The sequence below is a fragment of the Fundulus heteroclitus genome, chromosome 23, assembly GCF_011125445.2.
Source record: "Fundulus heteroclitus isolate FHET01 chromosome 23, MU-UCD_Fhet_4.1, whole genome shotgun sequence".
Lineage (NCBI taxonomy): Eukaryota > Metazoa > Chordata > Actinopteri > Cyprinodontiformes > Fundulidae > Fundulus > Fundulus heteroclitus.
In genome coordinates, this window is record NC_046383.1 from 23,360,705 (window position 1) to 23,381,766 (window position 21,062).

At 41.3% G+C, this 21,062-nt stretch overlaps 1 protein-coding gene across 3 annotated transcripts; it reads left to right on the forward strand.

Moving 5' to 3' along the window:
• Window positions 1–1,433: 1,433 nt before the first annotated feature.
• On the forward strand, window positions 1,434–20,746 carry ctbp1 (C-terminal binding protein 1). 3 transcript variants are annotated; one of them, XM_012853488.3, is made up of 11 exons: window positions 1,434–1,572; window positions 3,333–3,373; window positions 4,984–5,128; window positions 9,521–9,675; window positions 9,762–9,906; window positions 9,997–10,203; window positions 10,290–10,504; window positions 15,143–15,273; window positions 15,367–15,494; window positions 19,783–19,900; window positions 19,996–20,746. In XM_012853488.3, exons 3-11 carry the CDS (start codon window positions 5,068–5,070, stop codon window positions 20,183–20,185), a joined length of 1,350 nt encoding a protein of 449 aa, XP_012708942.1. In that variant the 5' UTR covers window positions 1,434–1,572; window positions 3,333–3,373; window positions 4,984–5,067; the 3' UTR covers window positions 20,186–20,746. The 3 variants fall into 3 exon arrangements, with proteins under 3 accessions (XP_012708942.1, XP_035983558.1, XP_035983556.1); XM_036127665.1 differs by lacking the exons at window positions 1,434–1,572; window positions 3,333–3,373; window positions 4,984–5,128 and adding an exon at window positions 6,050–6,160 and having other exon boundaries at window positions 9,511–9,675; XM_036127663.1 differs by lacking the exons at window positions 1,434–1,572; window positions 3,333–3,373; window positions 4,984–5,128 and adding an exon at window positions 6,051–6,160.
• Window positions 20,747–21,062: the final 316 nt, after the last annotated feature.

Below are 21,062 nucleotides of genomic sequence, written 5' to 3' on the forward strand. Positions count from 1 at the left end.
CACGCCATGACTGTTCATAATTTACTCAGCCAGACACATTTCCAAATAGGTGGATTTGGGTTTTTTTTAAAGAGGGAAATCTATCAGCCAGCTGAATTGCAGTGTGCAGCAGGAGGCGGGGTACATCCTGGGCAGGCCATCAGCAATGTATAGAAACCACCTAACCGTCATGTTTAAGGACTCTGGGAGGAAGCCCATGCACACACACACACACACACACACACACACACACACACACACACACACACACACACACACACACACACACACACACAGAGAACATGCAAACACCAAGAGCTTTCAAGGCAACAGTGCACAATCCTTCCACTGTGCAGCCCCAAGAAATGGAATCCAACTGAATCTAACACCCCCCAAAAATAAATTTTACTTAATATACTAGATGATACTGTGTTTTTTGCTCTCCATCTTGTCAGTCAAGAAAATGCTCAGATAATTCCTGTACAACAGAATGGAAAGAAATTGACAGCAACCCAACAGGCTGCAAAAGGGATCATTGCTGTTGTTGAGAAGGATTTTCTTTTTTTACGATTCCTACACTGCATAAATAGCCAAAAACAAACCGTTTGGTTTAAATCCCTAATGTTATTAAGCATCCTTTTCACTGAACGTTGCCATTTTCATCTGTATTGCATTGCAGCAACATGGCAAAAAAAAAAAAAAAAAGTTTAATATATTAATTTATTCTCCAAGTCCATCAGTCCGGATGGATTTTGAAAGTTTGCTCATTTTAGTATTGGGAAGCTGCTTTCAGATTTATTGAAGAATGTAGTGTGTGCACCTTTTGTACAGTTCAACTCTTATTCAGAAGGTTTAAATACAGGGAAATGTAAATATCTACACGGGAATCTAAATTTACAGAAAAACGAGTTGATTAAAATTCCTCAAAAACGAAAATGGATGAGCTGTGACAAACTAAGTGACAGTCTCAAAAGACAATAAGTGACATTTAAAACGTGCTGGCAAAGCATAAAAATATATAATGAAATATGAATAATAATAATAATATGCTAAAAAGATATAAAGTAAAAAGGACAACATTTATACATTTGAAAGATTCAATTCGCCAAAGTCACAACGATATATTTAAAAAAAAAACAGTTTCGGAAAAAAACAAAACAAAAACAACAAAAAAAACAATAACTTTATTTTACAGATGTCTAACTACTTTTTTTTTGGGGGGGGGGGGGCAAGTCAGGACATATTTCCTTCCAAAGTGCTAAAATTTACTGAAACATATATAACGGCTGATCAAGTATAACAAAACAATCGCTCTGACGTCTTAGCTAACTTGTTTTACCAATTGGTATTTTATTTATTTATCTATTTATTTATTTTAGTGGCTCCGCCGTGGAAGGTGAGGGCGCTCCTTCTAACAGACGGGCGCTTTAGAAAAAAAAAAAAAAAACGAAAAAAAAAAAAAAAACAGACAGTCTGACCCCCTCATCAACAAGCCACTTCCTCTTTTGTCTAATTTCATGGCGATCGGGAGAGAGGGAACACCACCGACGGACGCGCACACTGTCTCGGCACTCCTGAAAGAGTTTATCCGGGGTAAATAACTGCCTTATTTCTTCACACAAAACACGCACAACTCGCGTACCGGCGGCGAACTACGACGACTTGCGCTCGCTTCGGCGAGGGTTTTAAGAGTCTCCTTTGCAAGCGGAGCGATCCGCTCGGCTGCTGGGTCACACATTTCACATTGTAGCGCCACTCGCTGATAACAAATCGGACGAAATGGGCTCCCCCCTCCGCCTGCAGCTCTCCCGCAGACCCAGCCACACCGCACTTAACGGCGACGGCTAGCTAACGTTAGCCGCCGCGCAAACGCCTCGCATATGTCCTCACCCCCCCCGTGTAAAATCACTACATTTATGAACTTAATAGTGACAGCAGGACGGAGACTACTCCGTTTATTCGCTGTTTAGAAAGTTTTCAGGCTCCCCGAGCATGTTAGCCACTTGTGGTCCCGGAGTGTTTGGGTTAGCGGGGGGGGGAAGCTAGCTCCCGTGCTATGTGTTTAGTTAACTTGGACGGCGACTCAGAAGTTTGTACTTGGCGAGCGGGCTACGGTCTACGCGCCCGGGGGCGGAATTATACCCACGCGAAACTTTAATAAAAACAAGTTAGAATAATTTAAACCGCGATTAAACGCATATATCCACCATTCATTAGAGTTACCCCCGCTGTTCGAAAGGGGAGGGACGAGCTAGCTTAGCCTCGTTAGCTAACCAGTTGGTTAACGGTAAACCTTATCAGCGCGGATCTCGGTGTAAGTCCTACACAAACTTATTATCTGTGATCTACTTTTTTTATTTATTTATTTATTTTTTTTAATCTATGGTGCCGTTAGAGCCAGAGCACATATCCGCCTCCACCCCAGATAAAGTTACCCCAAGTTCCTGGAAAGTTTATCCTGCTTTAACAGCAGAAGGCCAGAAACAGCTGAATGAATGTTGGTGTAAAACAATGTGCTGGTTATGAAGAGCGTGATTTAGCCGAGGTGTTACAGGTTTGGAGACAGCGGCACGTTTGGGATCTACTTTAATGAAATGTCGTTTTTTGCAAAGAAAGCGGGCGGATGTATAGAGAAATAAACAAATCCACCGGCAAATGTGTATTTTTTTGTATTTTTTTTTCAAGATCAGATAAAAGTTAGATACATATGCTTTGATGCACAAACCTGGAGGGGAGTTTTATTCTTTTTTTCTCCCCGTTAGTCTTAGATGGAAGAACCTGAAAGAAAAGCAAGGAAGCAGTTATCGGCAAAGAAAAGCTTGATTGGAGCATTTCCAATTAAAATCCTTCATAGGGATTTAAGCACGTGTAATTTGGCATCTACTTACTACTCCTTACTTGGCTAGGAAGAGACGGCTCACCTGAGCACGTCATCGTTTTATGTTTTGCCGATTTAAAACTCAGGCGGCATAATAAGGTTGTTGAAAAGTTGATTGTTGCTAAGTAGTACAGTCACTACGTTCAGGAATGAATTTGACAGCGGACGAAGAAGATCTTGTCTTCGAGGCTTTGTCCCCGGAAACGTTTAAGTCGTGTGAAGATTCAGGGGAAGAAACGTCTTGGCGATGAAGTTCGATTGCTTCGCGTACGGCTTTAGACGTGACCAGCGAAACTTCGCCTGAATAGAAATCTTAAAAGCGCTTAACGTAAAATGTGGCTAGTGGTAGGAGAAGGAACGTGAAATAAAAATAACTTATTAATGTTTACTTTTTAACTTTTTTCTTAAATGCAGAGATGCCAACTGTGCGTCATTGAAGTGATCTAAAGGCTGTTTACCTTTGCTCTGTTTACAGTTTAAACCAAGTTGTCGGCCGTCCTGACACAAGTTTTCCAGGTGAGTCGGTGTCTTTTTCCTTTGTGTTCGTCGACCCTCTCCTACACGTCCTTCTGTCCGTCTCCTCACCCGGCTCTCAAATAGCCGACTCCAGCTCCTCGCTGAGGGGTGTGTGTGTATGCAAGGTAGTGTCGCGTGGCAAAAAGCCTACGTGTTTTAAATCTTGCGTTTGTTTTCTTTTTTCGTGTAGCTTAACTCTGAACACAATGGTGTGTTGTTACCAGATAGGATGCACTGGGAAGGTGTGCTTGATTTAGTAGGCACCAAATCTGTTCTGCTCAGCTTGCTTAGGGGCACGCCCATTGACAAACATCATCTTTACAAAACCAGCTTGCCCCATTTACAATAGCAATTACGTTGAGCTCCAATTCAATCCAGATTTGATTCATCAGTCCATTTTATCCCAGTTTAATCTGCCTGCCAGAAGAATCCAACAATTTATCAGCTGAGTAAGTAGTTTTGAGATCAAACACTTCTCCCTATTCTGTCTGCTCGACTTATAGGTGCACTGCCAGGGCCTATTTTAGCACTAAATGTAATACTTTATGCAGGATATTCTTCTTTTATGTTTAGTTTCTTGGTTTTGTCCCATAACAACAAGGCACCAGCAAAAACTTCACACCCATTCGAGGGAAAGTGTGTGTTTCGATATTTTTTTTTTCATGTTTTATTTGATGGCCAGACTTGTTGCTGAGCGATCAGTGTAGCTTCGGCGGGTTAGAGATCATTATTACAACACCTTCTCAACAAGCTCAAACACGTAACACACACAAAAAAAGAAGATCCCGTCAAGTTTTCAATCCTTTCTTCGACTGTTTCCCAGAATCCCTCAGCGTTTACGGATCAGATGCCAAGCTCTGAAATGTTTTAATAGCGGCGGTCCCCAACTTTTTTTTTTTTTTTTTTTTGCGCCAAGGATCGGTTTTAATGTCAGACTATTTTCACGGAGCAGCTTTTAAGGTGCGGTGAAAAAATGCAGCAAAAACTAAATCATTACGGCATAAAAGCTGTAGTGTTATCTAAATATTCTATAAATATAAGCAAATGTATAAAGCGCATGAAAAACATGAGTCAGTGGGAGCCTAGAGCTTGTTTCTTTGCAACGAGATGGTTCCATCTAGGGGTAATCAGAGACAATAACACTCAGTGTGTTTTCTATGTCCAGTTTATGTCGTGATTTAACCTTTTTTTTTTTTTGAAAAATAATACCTCATTCAGCCTCAGATACCAAATAAAACGTGAATAATGTAAGTTATTCTTTCTGTTTGGCCCGGTACCAAAAAGAAAAGTTTGGGGGGGGCCGCTGGTTGAAGGGAAGCAGTGAAATAGCCATTTATCTTTTTAATGTGCCGGCGTGGAAGCAAACTTCAGCGCTAATTTCACAGTTTGGTAGAAACTGAGTCTGGAAAAGATGGCGGCTTGACTGAAGTCTGACTGAGACACGGCTGCTGCTCATGATGCGTCAGGTATAGATTCATAGGAATAAACAACGCGCCTGTCAGTTTGCCACCGCTCCGTGTTTTATCCACTTTTTACCCGTTACTTCCTGACAAGTGAAGTCTCCGTGTGTCTTCACGCGTCTAACAGGACGCTCTGCTTTTTACCTGCAGGCGATACCAGGTGGACATCATCACAGGGCCTCAGTTAGCTCCCAGAGTTGTTCTCCGCTGTCCCAGGTTACGACTCCTTGGTCTATGGCTCTGATGGACAAAACCAAACATGTCAAGCGGCAGAGACTTGACCGCATCTGTGAGGGTAAGGACGTATACTCGCATTATAAAGCAGATAGGCTTATGAAGAAGCCTGTGTGGGAACCACTGAGATCATTATATGTAGTAGTAATAATAATAATAATAATAATAATAATAATAATAATAATAATAATAATTATTATTATTATTATTATTATTATTATTATTATTGATATTATTATTATTATTATTATTATTATTGATATTATTATTATTATTATTGATATTATTATTATTATTATTATTATTATTGATATTATTATTATTATTATTATTATTACAAATAATGATCTCAGTGGCAGATGTTCTTACACTAGCTTGCTGCTAGTAACCAAGAAATCAAATGTAAATTAGGCTTACACTCTTTAAAAGGTTTCTTCTTTTAAATAGTTTCCTATATTCAGTGAATATGTGTTCAGAATGGTTTGTGTGTTTTAGGGTTATGCAATCAAAACGATGGGTGCTGCCCTCCTCCATAACCTCGATTGGTTTACTTCAGTGCAGTTTCTGTAATTTAAGGGTTTGTCTTAAGTTGCTTTGCAAGAAGTATGCTGGGTTTCACCGTGAAGGTGATGGGAAAACAAGTCAACTTTTGTGTGCCAATGCTCTTGTCCATCTCCCATGGCTCGGGTTTTTTTTAGGTCGTTGTATAACGATGATGTACGTCGGACATAACTGTGCACAAAAAAAAAAAAAAAATGAAGGAAGCCCTCTGGGAGGGTCCCCAGAGACCGGTGAGAGGACACGGTGAAGGGTTGCGGCCGAGGCTGCTGGGAAACGGGCCAGCTGTCTCTTTAAAAAATGACAACAGCCCAAACCGCCCCGGGCCTCGGCTCCAGCTATGCTAATGAGGTTAGTGCTGGTTGGCCGCCGCTGTATGGCGCCGCCTGTGATTGGTGGACGGCCGTGGGGGGAGGGGCCGGGTGTGGATGACAGCTGGGATCCAGTCAGCCTCGAGCAGGCTGGCAGGAGAGAGGGAGGAAAAAAATAAGAGCGGCCGGAGAGGAAGACGGGCTGACAGACTTCACAATGCAAGGTTAGGCCCGCTGCCCATGTGGCTTCTGTGTTTTTATTTTTATACGCGCGTTCCTTGTTTTTGTGTTTAGATATGTGAGCGCTGCGTGCAGTGTGGGGTGTGGGGGGGGAGAGAGCCGGGGTTTGGGTGTGGCGCAGCAACGTGTTCTGTTTCCCTTTCGTGCTCGGTGTGGGCTGGTGCTGTCGCAGCCGTCGAGAAGGAACTGAATAAGCGTGCGTCTGGGTGGAGTACTGCTGCTTGCTGCATTATCATCGTCTGCCGCCCCTCCCCCCCTCCTCTTACTCTAAATACGAGCGGAGGAGAGGAGGAGGAGGAGGAGGAGGAGGGAAGAAAGGGAGGGAGAATGAATGAATCACTGAATGAATTGTATTGTGTGTCTGGCCATGCTTGTTCTTCGCAGGCCTTGGGTATGCCAGTGTGCTTTACTCAAATTACTCTCCATGCACTCTCACTTGGTTGTATTTTTTTCTCTCTCTCTCTGAGGAGCTCTTTGTGACGACACATTTTAAGTTTTTAACGTCGCAATCGTCCCTTTGTGTGTTTTCTGTGTTATGCAGTCGGCATGGCAGCGTTGTTGAGCCATCTGCGCTCAGTGTGAATTACACTACTTAATAAGACTTTCAGTGACTGTCGGACATGTATGCCTGGATTAGTTGTTTTTTTCTCCCTTTTTTTGTTTTTTTGTTCTTGTGAGGAACTCATCCAGCAGGAAAGCTTACGCTGGAGAAAATAAAGCATGAAGCAACATTTGTATCTCAGACTCTCCTCTGCTCCGGGTTTTTTTTTTTCAAAACATAAAAAAAGCATTTGTTTTGATAAATTGCTCCAAAAAAATAGGAATTTTCTGGTTAATTATAGATAATGTGGGGATTAAACTTTAAGCAATAACTGGCTGAAGATTTCAGTTTTTTTAAGATATGCTACATCTAAAAAATAACGTCACAATACATCTTAAACTTCATGGTTTTCAAAGGATGCTGCTAAAACTGTTGTGGCAAAAACAGGAGATTTGATATCATTTTAAATCAATGTACCAACATAATATTTTAAATTTGATATTTGGAATCTAAAAACATGATAACACACGTGATCAAAATGGGGCTTGTGAATGATTTTGGTGAAATTCATGTCAGGAGCGTCCTCTTCCTAAACCCTAGACATTTAAGCAAGTGGTGGCCAAGTGGTTAGAGCATTAAGCTTGGGTCCCAGAGGTTCTAAGTTCAACTCCCACAGACCGCCACTCTGGGTCCCTGAGCAAGACCCTTAACCCCCAAATGCTCCCCAGGCTCCACACAGTGGCAGCCCACTGCCCCCCAAGGGGGTGGGTTCTGATGCAGAATTAAATTTCTCCATTGTGAGATCAATAAAGTTCTATTATTATTATTATTATTATTATTATTATTAATAAAAAGAGCTAAACGCCGCTAATAAAAAGAGCTAAACGCCGCTCCGTCCTCAGTTTGTTCCTGGATTCCAGCGCGGCCTCAAAGTTTGGCTGAGCTGTTTGAAAATCCGTGCAGTGGAAAGTCCCCCGGCACCCCGAATTCTTGACTTCCAGCCCGGGGCGCTACAGTCCCTCGCCGACAGCCTCGCCACCACCTCCCACCTTCTGGTGAGACCCTTCCAGCAAACCGCGCTCCAGCGCCCATGAAGTGCTCACCTCTCACGCGGCAGCGATGCGAAAAGATTCGCAGGAGATAACCTCGTCTGTCGTAGAAACAGGAAGAGGTGTAAGACCAGAAAAACACTTTGGTGTTAAGTGTTCCTGCCTTGCATCGCCACAGTCGTGGCTTTAATCCGTTTTGGCAACCTTGCTGTGGTCGGCAGAATGGTGAGAGCTACGGATGATGTTTGCCACCAAGGCGCGTGTGCTTGTGCTGGGAGGGGAGAGTGAAATAACTGGAGGGAGTGATTCTTCCAGACGTGAGATGTAGGTCATGACTGAACCCCCCCCCATAAAATCACAAATGGCCCTGACTACCTCCAGACTTCAGTTTTCACCCCTCCCCCAGCGGTTGCTCAGCATCACCTCTCCTCTAGGACCCGTGTTTCTGTCTCTGCTGTCATGCGGTACCCCAGTCAACTTCCTAGAGATGACCGCTTCCTTGACCTCAGCCTCACCTTTCTCTCCCGTAAAGACGCAGCGATGGAGCCGTAAAGGCTGCAGGTTCAGTTTAAAGACGACCTGATGTCTGGATGTCCAGTCATAGAGTCGGTTACACCTAACTTTGTGACTTTAAACACATCATAACGTCATACACAGTTTCCTGTGCTTAGATCGGGAAAAGGGAGTCACACACGTCTGGCTTATCTTTTCTTTTTTAAAGCAGGAAGGTCTTCAGCTATTTGTGCAGGGGGATTTTTATTTTCTTTGTAAAGCACGTCAAGCGATCCAGGCATGGAAAGGGCAGACTGACTCACTGAACGTAGGTTTTTTTTCTCTCCGCTATTTAAAAAAAAAAAACAAGTGGAGGCCATCCAGACGAATAAGATGTTGGTATTGATAAAAAGATGTCGACTGCGTGGAAACCTTTAATAAAAAAAGGGGCCTTTGTGTGTTTTCATGCATGTTTCACGGTTTAACCACCAAAATTGGTGGTTAAAAGTAAAAGTAAAAATTGGCACAATCCAAAAAATAAATTGGACATAAAGTGTCTTCATTTTCATAATTGTAATTTGAAATATCTATAATAATTAGAAGTTCATATTTTTTACAATAGATATTTAAATAATTAAATGATCATATGTTAAGGGCACACGTGATTATTTCTGTTTGCTTAATAATTTTTTGATAGTTTTTAAATCATTTTAAAAACTGTTCCAGTAGCTCTTGCTGTGGACCTGATTGGTTCTGCTGCACGACAAGCCAACTCTGGACCAATCGTCTTTGCTGCAGCAGCAGCGGTCCCACCCACCCACTAGACTTTAGTTAACGCCTCCATGTTAACTAAAGTCTAGTGCTGTAGCGCAGGACTATAAAATTATTATTTGGGTAGATAAAGAACTTTCAGTGTATAACATTATTATTTTTGGAATGACGTTTCACTGTATTTAGTAAAAAATTTACTTCCAGTTTTGACTTTTGGATTTCTTTAAAATGCTAACATATAAGGTATTTAGTTTTTGATTTCTCGCCTAATGTGTTTAATAAGTGACACATTAAAAAAAAAAGACTGCTATATCTATCTGGTGATGTATTTCTACTTATTTATCACATAAACTTTATATGACGATGTTGGTCCTCCATGAACATCTAAAGGTGAATTTTTATGCTTAAAAAAAAACAACCTTTGTCTCAGTTTTCAAACGTAATACAGTCAGACTTATTCTGCATGGATTTTCTGGTCCTGGTGGTCTCAGGTATCCGACCCCCCATCCTGAACGGGCCGATGCACCCACGGCCCCTGGTGGCCCTGCTGGATGGGCGCGACTGCACTGTGGAGATGCCCATCCTCAAAGACGTGGCCACCGTGGCTTTCTGCGACGCCCAGTCCACGCAGGAGATACACGAGAAGGTAGGAAGCAGTCTGCCCCGAGCATCAACGCTTCAGGGACTGAAAACGTTGATTCAGATGATTGAAGACCAATCTTTCCTCTGCAGGTGTTAAACGAAGCCGTGGCTGCTCTGCTGTATCACACTATAACTTTATCCAGAGACGACTTGGAAAAGTTTAAAGGCCTACGAGTCATCGTCAGGATTGGCTCCGGCTTTGACAACGTCGACGTCAAAGCAGCTGCTGAGCTCGGTGAGACGATGGACTTCAGAGCGATATCCCAGACGCAGCTTCAGAGCTCAGCGACGGCGCCTAACATCTCCTTCTCACCACTCCATCCAGGCATCGCGGTGTGTAACGTGCCGGCGGCCTCGGTGGAAGAGACGGCCGACACGTCGCTATGTCTGATCCTCAACCTGTACAGGCGGGTCACCTGGATGCACCAAGCCCTGAGGGAGGGGACCCGCGCCTCCAGCGTGGAGCAGATCAGGGAGGTGGCTGGAGGCGCCGCTCGGATCCGGGGCGAAACGTTGGGCATCATCGGTCTAGGTGAGCGAATACGGTTCCCTAAATCCCGTTGAGGAGCAAGTCAAGCGCGCGACTTCCCAACCTTAACTCCCCGCTTCGTATTTCAGGGCGCGTTGGCCAGGCTGTGGCCCTGCGGGCCAAGGCGTTTGGATTTAGCATAATCTTTTATGACCCGTACCTTCCCGACGGCGTCGAGCGCTCGCTGGGCCTCCAGCGAATGGCCACGCTGCAGGACCTGCTCATACACTCTGACTGCGTGTCCCTGCACTGCAGCCTCAACGAGCACAACCACCACCTCATTAACGACTTCACCATCAAACAGGTCAGTGGCTGCAAGCCTAACTGGGCCGTCTTTTGCTGTTTAATCCTCAATCCACTTCAAAGTGTCACATTAATTAGATCTGATGCAAATGAAACTTTAAATGGCATCGAATTGCAACATTTTAACATTTAAGAAGATTCGGCATTGATGAATCCAGTCATAATGACTAATAACATTTAAAAATAACAGCTGACTGTACTGGTGTAAAGAGATTATCATTAAAGTCAATTAAAAAAACTGCTGATTAAAAAGCTAATGTAGAGAGGCAGCCTAATAGCAGCTACTGCAAAGATCTGGTGTCCCCTCTTTCAACCTGGAGCTGGGAATAACAAGAAGCAAGTTAAAAGATGGTCCCAGCACATGGAAACAAGATTGTTACATTTCTTCTAAAAGGCACATGCAGCCAGTGTAAAGAAGCCAATATGAGAGTAATATAATCTTCAGCCTGTCGGACCAGCCGCAGTATTGGTGACACTTGAGCCAACGGCAACAGAAAGTCTTGCAGTTGCCCAGACAGGATAAAATGAAGGGATGAGCAACACAGTGAAGGTCATTAAAAGAAAGAAATGGCTTAACATTTGCAATCAGTCTTAATGAAAGAGGCATGAAGAGCAGCATTTGCCTGTTAAGGTTTGCACTGTTGTTTAGAGGAACGCACCAAAGGACCAAAGTCTCAGAGGTTCGCAAGTCCAAAATACGAGACTTCTAGTTGTTTTTTTTTGGTTTTTTTTTTCATTTAAATGAATAAAACTTAGTTTTACACCAGGGCTGTTCAGCTTGAGTTTCATGAGGGTCAAATGAAGTAAACATTGTTTACTTGAGGGACACTGGGATTAATTTAACATTAAGAAGGGGGGGAAAAAAAGCCCCAACACATGTTTTAATGGCAAAAAGAAATAAAACCACAAGAAAAAATATCAGTTTTATCCTTATCATTTTACCAACAACATTTTAGATATTAACAGCTTTCTAATGAGAACTGACAGGTTTAAGTTTCACCATAAAAGCAGACGAAAGTCCTTAAGGTTTATATCTGATAGAATTCCTCCACAAATACAAAAAACAAGTTACAACCAACAAAAATCTGTCAAAATGACAGATTTCAGAAACCTCAGATTTAAAAAAAAACGGTCTGTGCACCACTTTAACTAACGGCGGACGGACCTTAACATGATACCATCAGTGTCCATGAAGAATTTACATTAAGACCACATTTCCTGACGCAAAATAGACCAAAAAGTAAAATTAGTTATTTTATAACAATGGCATAAAAGCCAACTTCACATAAGAGCTTTATGTTAGTGCCATATTTTACATTAAAGGTGCCAAACTAACCAAAGTACAGAGAAAAAAGTTTCAACTATCTGAACATGGCTGTGCTCAGATATTATACCTCTGCTAGAATCACTTCTGTGCCACAGGGATTTTGACACTGCATGTCAGTGAGAAAAATAGCGCTGCCTTGATTTAGCTATTTCTGTAAAATCAGGCTCATAACTAGTGAGAGCAATCGTAAGAGTCTTGTTTTCATGGCATTTATATGTTGGATTCACAGGTGTAAGTAGATGAAAACGGGTTCTGGTCGTCAGGTGTGGAAGCTGGCTAACATGTTTAGCTTTAAAGTCCTCTGCTCCATCTGCCTGGAAGTGCTGTTTTAATGGAAAAGACCGCTACAAATCTGCCGGCTCCATCTGAAAAACGCCTTCATCACCTCTTTGGCTTTGACACAGAAATCAGTCTCAATGGAAAACGGGTCGCCAACGAACCGCAGCAGCATAAATGCTCCATAAAGATCTGATTCATCTGTTGTGAAATCAGTTGTTATACAGTCGTGGACACAATTGTTCTGTTAGTCAAACAAAACCCACAACGGTCACTGAAATAACTTGAAACTGACTAAAGTAATGATAAATACAAATTCACTGACAATTAACCAATGAAAATCAGGCATTGCTTCTGAATCGTGGTTCAACAGAATAATTTTAATAAAACAGGCCTGGACTAAAATGACGTCACTCCTAGAAAAGTTTGACAATAACTTGACCATAGGGACATCAGCTAGCGCGTTAGCTTATTTACACCGGTAGGTTTTCTACAAGGCGGGAACTTTAATGTCGCTCTCAAACATCAAGGCTTTTCAAATAAACAAACAGCGCTTAGTGTGGCGGGGGGACGGCTAAAGCCTAGTGATGCGCTGGGTGTCCTCCAGCGAATCCAGAGCGTTTTTATTAGTGTGTTTTTTATTGTAATATTTTTTTAAATTCTATTGAACCACGATTCAAAAGGATTGTCTGATTTTCATTGGTTAATTTGCAGTAAATTTTCATTCGTTACTTTTGTCAGATTCAACTCACGTCAGTGACCATTGTGGGTTTTTCTGTGATTAACAGCCGCATGACTGTAATTGTAATCTGTGCACTGGGGGATGAGCTCATAAATTCATGTGGGAAGTGCAACGTTTAATCAGAAATTAGATCTGTTTTAAAAGTAGTCTTTATGTTGTTTTTTTTTTCCTGAAAGGACAAAGTCTCTGAACCAGATCGGCTGTGGCCTTTCCTGCCCCTGCACTTCCGGCTTCAGTTTGTTCATACGTCTGAAAATATCACTCAGAAAGAGCATTTCTGCCATAAGCTGTTTACGCAGCATTCAGTCCAGAAATGTTGCTCTCTTGTTTTTATGTTTTGGGAGAAATGACAGTAAACCGGTCCAGAACCGTCTCTCCACCGAGCCATCTGGCATTTTTATGAACCAGCAGCTCCGTGTGCTCTGCAAACGCCTCAGCAAGCTGCTTACGGAGCAGGCGGCGCTAAAAGGTGGAAGCTGAGCGGCAAAGATTAACGATACTTGTGACGATGGCCTTTACGGTTTTAAGTTTACCGCTGATGGACGGTGAACAAAACTGTGTATTTGAGACTATAGCCAAAGCCTGGCAGCCAGTCCATGCTCCGTACCCATCATAGCCGTAAGCACCATTACTAACCAGCAGACAAACCCTTTGCAATCCAGTAATATGTTTATTAAAATGTTCATTGTTTTGAGAAATAAACTTCACCTGCTGTGTCTTTAAAGCAGAAAAAGTGTAAGAAGTTCTTCATGAAAACCAAAACAGTCACAAAAAACCCCATCAGCTAATAAATGAAGGAGTTGTAAACACTGCAGACAATTTCAACTTTATTCTGGTTATGTAGTTTTTTTTAATAACAATCTTCACAATTCTATTATCTCTAAGCTTTAAATGTAAAATATACTGACTTATCGTGGACTGGATATTTCTACTCTCAGCTATTTATATTTTAAGATGCAGTAGGGATTAAAACTGTGGACTCTGGCAGTTTTAATAAATATGCCAAAAATGTTTATCCAAAAGTTACCTGCTTCATTTTTAAAACGGTTTTGAATTTAATACCTAAATGTTAATCGTGAAAACACGGAAAGGAGCGATTTGACACTAGAGATATGGAGACCATAACTTGGTTAGTGATACTGTCTAAGGTTTTATTAACATAGTCTTTGTGATCTGTGCTGTCTATAACTTTGTTTTATTTAAAACATCAGAAATTCTTATTTTAATACTGATTTTTAGCATTTGGGCATTTGATGGGGTTTTGCTTTAAAAGTGCAGAACTCCCAAGTCAATCTGGACTCCATTATTTTCCACTTTTATAGATTTAATAAAATAGTTTGTGCCGCTCCTACAGCAGCAAACAAGTCTTTGCTCCTGTTATGTAACCAGATTATTTTTATGGACTACTAATCTATCGATTATTTTTCCGGTTAGTCGACTAGACGATTTCTTTTATATGATCTCCAGTTGCTTGTAAAAACATTTTGACTCACCTGTTCTTGTTTACACACCTTTGAACGTCTCTTTATTGCCTCTTGTTGTCACTATTCTTTATTATTATTTATTTATTATTTATTAGCTTTATAAATGATCATCTATAGATATTTAAAATTTAACTGACCTAGTTTATTTTTAATATTTCTATCGTAGTAGATTTTTTTTTTTACTGTAAAATGTTTTTAAAATGATCTTTTGACCTTCAAGCTTTTAACATTGCTAAACGTTTAAAAACATTTTAAACTATAGTGTAAAAAAAGAGGATTAATTTTTGCGATAATGTCGAACAATGTTGCAGCCCTAACGCAGTTTATTTTAAAACATTTTTTTTTAGTTTCCACTATATTCCAGTCTCACTTTAATGGTCTAAAGTTTATATTAATGTTTATTTAGATATTGGTGTTGCATCTTTGGCCATTTTATGTTTATATATTTTTGACTGCAGGAGGATGAACATTATTTCCTGGGGCTTTACTTGTTATAGATTGCAAAGAGTACCTAGAAATAATTTTACACTAGATGGTTATGCAAGTATCGCTACGTAAGCAGATGAATGAAAGCCAGTTTAGTCTCCAAGGCCCTGCAGGTAAGCCAAAGAGTGCATCGAGCGGGTTGTGACAGCTGTGTTGACGAGCAGAAAGCTAATTAATTCGTTCCCGTCTGGCAGGCGTTCAGACCGCAGGTCCAGGTATCTCCACAGCTGCTGCTTCAAGCGCTAAAACTGCAAAAACTGCATAGGTTTGTGTTTCTGCCTCGTTTTGCTGTAGATTGTTTACGTGTATTGTTCGTCGTTACAGATGCGTCAAGGAGCTTTTCTGGTGAACACATCAAGAGGCGGACTGGTGGATGAGAAAGCTCTGGCTCAGGCCCTGAAGGAGGGCCGGATACGGGGAGCCGCCCTGGACGTGCACGAGACAGAGCCCTTCAGGTAGGACTGCTGCACGACCAGACAGCCGCAGCTTCCCCCCCCCCCCCCCTGTGTCCGTATCATTGGTCACTAACAACCGTGCTCCTTGTCAAGCTTTTCAACGGGCCCCCTGAAGGACGCCCCCAACCTGATCTGTACCCCTCACACATCTTGGTACAGCGAGCAGGCTTCAGTCGAGGCGCGTGAAGAAGCAGCCAGAGAAGTGCGCCGGGCCATCACTGGTAAGCTGATGGAGGCTGGTCACACGCAGTGCACACGTCGCTATAGCCCCGTTCACACTTACAACCGTACCGGGTCAATAAAGCCAGAGCTGATTTACGAGGTAAAACTGACCTAGTGTCCTACCTGGTAATTAACCCGGACCGCTCTGGTGGGAATAACGTCGTTAACGTCAAGGGCATTTGCATGATTATGAAAAACATTCGTAGTCTTCGTTTAGTTCTTCCCCTGATGTCTGCAAGTCGCTTCTCTGACTGAGAATTGTACTGAAATTATATTTCTTCCGTAGTTTTCATTAGGGCTGAACAATTAATCGCATGTTTTGGCTATGTAACAATTAGGGAATTAGACACGTCCATTAGGTGTTGGTAAAATGTTTAAAGTGGGTTTGCCTCCACATGGAAGGAAAGACGGTTGCAGCAGTGAGATAATCTAATTGTATTACTTGTTTTAGAGTTTACATAATCATACAAAGCATTAAGTACAGGTCAATCAGTTTAATACATAGACTTGCTTGTTGGTTGGACTTTATGTTCAACAAGGATTGATGTCCAAATCAATTAAAAGCTGTTCTCTTGAATAATATTCTGATCAATAGAAAAATTAAAAGTTCTGGTTTTAAATAGTCCTTGTTTACAAATGTCTTTATTTAGACGCCATTTTTGTTGCTTGTGGTTAAACGCAGAGAAAAGTCAAAATTGCAATTTTGGTTGAAATATATCGTAGGCAGAACGCAATAATTTCTGCTCTGAGTTTAGATGCTGTGGGTCTTTTAGCACCTAATCTGCACAGCGAGGAAACAAAATCATTTGTTGTTTGTATATGTTTAAAAAGACATGATAAATTAAACTGGAAAATAAATCGCAATATTAAGAAAAAAAATCGCAATTAGATTATTTTCCAAAATCGTTCAGCCCTAGTTTTCATAAGCTACTAACCACTGTAAGAACCAATCCCGAAGTTATGCACTGCAAAAAGGGAACTAAAAGTAGGTAAAATCCTCTTGAAATTAGTGTATTTTTCTTTGATTTGAGCTGGTAAATCAGACTATTTGCCAATGGAATAAGATTTTTGTACTTAAGATAAAAACAATTCATCTCTATCATCTTATTTCAAGTGCAGTTTAGCTAATTATCTTATTTTAGGGTTAGAAATTCTCATTCCATTGGCAAATAATCTTATTTAGCTGCTCGAATCAAGGAAAAAGATAAAAAAAATTAAGATTTTACTTACTTTTAGTTCCCTTTTTGCAGTGTGGCTTGTTGTGGCTTATCCGCTGTTTGACAGATGACATTTTCTGATGAAATTCTTCTTTAGTGGATGGCTTGATCAGTTAAAGCTATATGCCTTGCATTACTGCCACCTGCAGGTGATATTATGGACATCCATTCTACAGTATCCAGTGTGAAAAGAGCTGACCTGGTCATTTACCGGCACTAATTTACATGTGTGAAAAGGCGCTAATTATTGATAGACCAGGGAATTTGGTCCCAGTAAATTATTGGGACTTGTGTGTGAAAGGGGCTAAAGTCATCACTTCAGAACAATTAAATCCGAAATTGTTGTTAAATTGTGTGTTTTTTTTTTTTTGGGTTTTTTTTGTTTTTGTTTTTAAATACCGGTTTGGTGATATTTGTTGCATTTATAGCTCCTTTTTCTCTCCCCATCGTCACAATGTTCCCACTGCTTCCCTATCGCTCAGTCGTTCAGTTCTTTTATCAAGTATCAACACTAATAATTACATGCGAGGGAATTCATGGCATTCATTAGGAATATCCTACTAGTTAAGGCTACAAGATGTCAGAAATAAATGTAATTTTGTTGACTATATTACAAAATATCAAGATTTTTTGTAAAAGAGCTATAAGATGAGACTATATTGTTTATATCTATATGGTTATGATGATACTTTTATGTATTCTTCTGGGTTATTTTACAGCGGTTTCACGCATTATCCCAAATTGTTCCTGTGAGACATTTGGGATAAAGCTTTAATTCAGAGATGCCTTTTTATTTCAGCCTAAAAATATCAAAATGTTATTTTCGGTCCGTATTGCCCAGCCCTACTTCCTCTTAACTTCCCCACCACTGTGGGCTTCAAGGACAAGGAAAGTCTGCCCAATAAGTATTGATCCTTTGAAGGGAACACATCATGCAAACTTCACTTTCTTAGCCCTTAAATACATTCTGTTGTGTACTTGGAGTCTCCAGGAGTGCAGAAAATTTGAATGTCATCTCTCCATGAGCTGTGTAGCTTCAGCTGTAGCCAAGCTGAAGGATGCCGAAGCTACAAGTGTATAAATTATCGGTTGTTCATTAAACCGACCCACAAAAATGGCAGAACAAGGTGAAGTGGAACGCCGTGCGACCTGAAAGGTGGCAGGTTGCAATCTGCCTTTTAGATTTAAAGAGATGGCACCAAAACGAGTTGTAAAAAGGAGACCTCTGGGGGAAGTAACGAGGAGTTCAGACAAAAGCATGCTGATGGGGCTGTTATGATTTGCTACATTGTGCAGCTCTACTGCCACATAGTTTATATAATCAATTCTGTACATTTCCATTATTTCACGTTTATATTGTGAGGATGACTGATGGAAAATTCAGCCTCGCCATAAAAGTATATCATCTTCTAAAAATGTCAAAAGCTAGTTTAATAACCAGTATTATTGAAGACTCTGATTTTAAATCCATCGCTCACTGACCACAGTTAAACAAACCTTTAGACGTTAAAACGCTTAAAGATTTGCAGTTGAAGTAAAACTAATACAGGTGATTTGAGCTAGTTTCTGTAGGAAAGGGATCACATATGTGCCCTCAACTTGGATATGCATCTGCACCATAATCAGCTTCTCCAAGAGATGCAACATTAAAATACATATACTGAGTATTAAAAGTTGTGATTTAAGCACGTTGTAAAAACGCTGGCCATGCTGCAGATATGTTTGGTAAATCTTTTGGTTGTTATTAAACAGGTTTGCTTTAAAGCATGGACTTTTCTTTTAGTCTTCACATTTATAAAGACGTACCAGGATTCCTACACAATCTTAAAGTCTGTAAAAGTTGGGAATAAATTTTGCAGATGTAGATAAAATTTAAAAAGATGGACCATGGAAAGTTTTCGTTATATAGTTTTGGTTTGCTTCATTACACCTTTTTTTTTTTTTTTACACAAGAACCTGCTGTCCTTCATAGGACACCATAGGCTTCATAGATGAAGCTTTTTATTAGGAATTGCATTTCAGTGAAGTAGAAGCAACTTAAGTCTTTATGAATGTAAATCTCACTGCTTACACTCTGATGCTCTCAGAAAAAAACGCTTTAAACACAAAGTTGCACATAATCAAAAAGGCCGTTTCACTACAACACTAAATGTTAAATATCACAGCTTCACTAAAACACCTAAGCTAAAAACAAACAAAATTTGTTAGAGAATTTCAGCAGTCAGTGACTAGGGCTGAACAATTAATCGCATTTTCAATATAATCGTGATTTAAAATAACGCAATTTCCAAATCGCAGAGGTCTGCAATTTTTGGCTCTGTAACAATTAGGGAATTAGACACGTCCATTAGGTGTTGGTAAAATGTTTAAAGTGGGTTTGCCTCCACATGGAAGGGAAGACAGTTGCAGCAGTGAGATAATCTAATTTTATTACTATTTTTAGAGTTTGTATAATCATACAAAGCATTAAGTTCTGGTCAATCAGTTTAATACATAGACTTGCTTGTTGGTTGCTTTATGTTCAACAAGGATTGATGTCCAATTAAATTAAAAGCTGTTTTCTTGAATAATATTCTGATCAATAGAAACATTAAAAGTTCATATTTAAAATAGTCCTTGTTTACAAACATCTTTATTTAGAGGCCATTTTTGTTGCTTGTGGTTAATGTGGAGAAAAGTCAAAATTGCAATTTTGATTGCGTTCTGCCTACAATATATTTCAACCATTATTGCTCCGAGTTTAGATGCTGCGGGTCTTTTAGCACCTAATCCACATGGCGAGGAAACAAATTGATTTGTTGTTTGTATATATTTTGAAACGCATGATAAATTAAACTGGGGGGGGGGGATCACAATAAATCACAATATTAAGAAAAAAAAATCGCAATTAGATTAGTTTACAAAATCGTTCAGCCCTATCAGTGACCCGATAGATCGCTTTTGGCCTAGTTTTGTTGTGTGGACTGAAAGTTATATCCTCTGTTGCTCAGAATGCTTAAATAAAAGGGCCGTTTAAAACGTAAACCTGTATAGGGACCCTGGAAGTGACCGTGTGTTTGCGTTTCTCCAGGACGAATCCCAGACAGCCTGAAGAACTGTGTCAATAAGGAGTATCTGATGGCCGCCTCCCAGTGGCCCCCCATGGAGGCAGCTCCTGTCCACCCAGAACTTAACGGAGCCGCCTACAGGTGAGGACGGCGAGCGCTGACCGGGATGACGCCAGGCTTTGTTGGGAGGCTGGGAAGAAAAAGAAAAACAAAAAGATCTTGTCGTTCTGTTTCAGATTTCCCTCAGCTCTGATCAACGTGGCGGCAGCAACGGGGGGGCTCCCAGGAGCGGGCCCCGGCGTTGAGAGCATGGTTTCAGGACCCCTGGCACACGCCATCGCCCCCGTCTCCCACCCCCCTCACGCCCCCTCCCCGGGGCAGCCCACTAAGGCTGAAGGCGACAGAGACATCCCCTCCGACCAATAGCCCCCTCTGCCAGCTCAGGCACATTCCGTCATCTCTGGAACCCCCCCCCCCCCCCTCAGAATCAGACACAAACCCACCCTCCGGTGCAACGGGAAGCACCAGTCTGACCCATCTTGGATCTGCAGCCGTTTTGTCCGATCAGTCAACCAGTCCAGGAGCGACCCCCCCCTCCCCCCCACCACACCCCCATCCTCATCTCACCCCCCACAATGTCAGCAATAACTGTGTTCTCAAGGATTCAACTATTGGATTGGTTCTACTTCCTTAGCTGGCTGTCGTTTTAATGGAAAGTTGATCTTTTGTGGTTCTAGGTGTTGCTGTTTTTTGTTGACGACAATTTTGCTTTTCCCACATGAGGCTTTTTAGTCTGCCGCCTCCAGCAGGAAACCGAACAGTCGAAAGCTCCACTTTGTACATTAATGGCTCGTGTTACTACTCTCTTTTTCTTCTTCTTCTGTTGTTTATTTTTTATTTTTTTTATTTCTGTTTTTCTGCCCCCCCCCCTCCTGCTCGTGTTGTGACTGGGGAAAGTTGTTATTAAAGTAAACCGGACAGAACCTAGTTGCCCTCTAAACCCTCCATCCCTTCAACCTCCCCTGACGCGGTTTTGTTTGCAAGCTTGCTCAGCAGAGGGATTTCTAATGCAGTCTGTGTGGAGCTCTCTTAACTGTGAAACTCTATAGCGTTAAACCATTTAAAGCGTGAACCCCACCCTCACATTTCTCTATTTGAGCGCCCCCCTCCCCCCTTTATATACTCAGTTATCTAGCAAGCAGCTATGGAGAACTCCATGTGATCTTGATGCCCAGAAGGCCAGCAGAGGGCGCTCTCTATCCGGCCTCCTGCTTTTTAAAAAGAGGTCAGAGAAGTTTTTAAG